We start from the raw sequence: 217 nt of genomic DNA on the forward strand, positions 1-217 counted from the left end.
CCTCTGCCACTCACCTCGGAGGGAAGTCGCGTCGACTGAGTGATGCCAGGGATGGGTGGCGGCGGCGGGGGGGGCGGGGGGCCTCCTGGAACAAGAGAGGGGGGGGGGGTCAAGTGATGCCACAATCAGGTAAATTTGAAATGGAAAATGAAAGCTAATGTTATTATTTTATTCATTTTGCTGCTTATAGAGATAAGGGTGTATCTATAGTGTATGA

General features: G+C 51.6%; 1 protein-coding gene across 1 annotated transcript in view; it reads right to left on the reverse strand.

The window, feature by feature from the left end:
* Nucleotides 1-217, reverse strand: part of LOC119594508 — a 95,684-nt gene that overhangs the window by 2,435 nt on the left and 93,032 nt on the right. Inside the window, exon 6 of the mRNA XM_037943538.1 lies at nucleotides 15-85. Coding sequence (XP_037799466.1) covers nucleotides 15-85 — 71 coding nt within the window. The remainder of the gene's footprint in view (nucleotides 1-14; nucleotides 86-217) is intronic.

This window comes from Penaeus monodon, chromosome 34 (assembly GCF_015228065.2).
Source record: "Penaeus monodon isolate SGIC_2016 chromosome 34, NSTDA_Pmon_1, whole genome shotgun sequence".
Lineage (NCBI taxonomy): Eukaryota > Metazoa > Arthropoda > Malacostraca > Decapoda > Penaeidae > Penaeus > Penaeus monodon.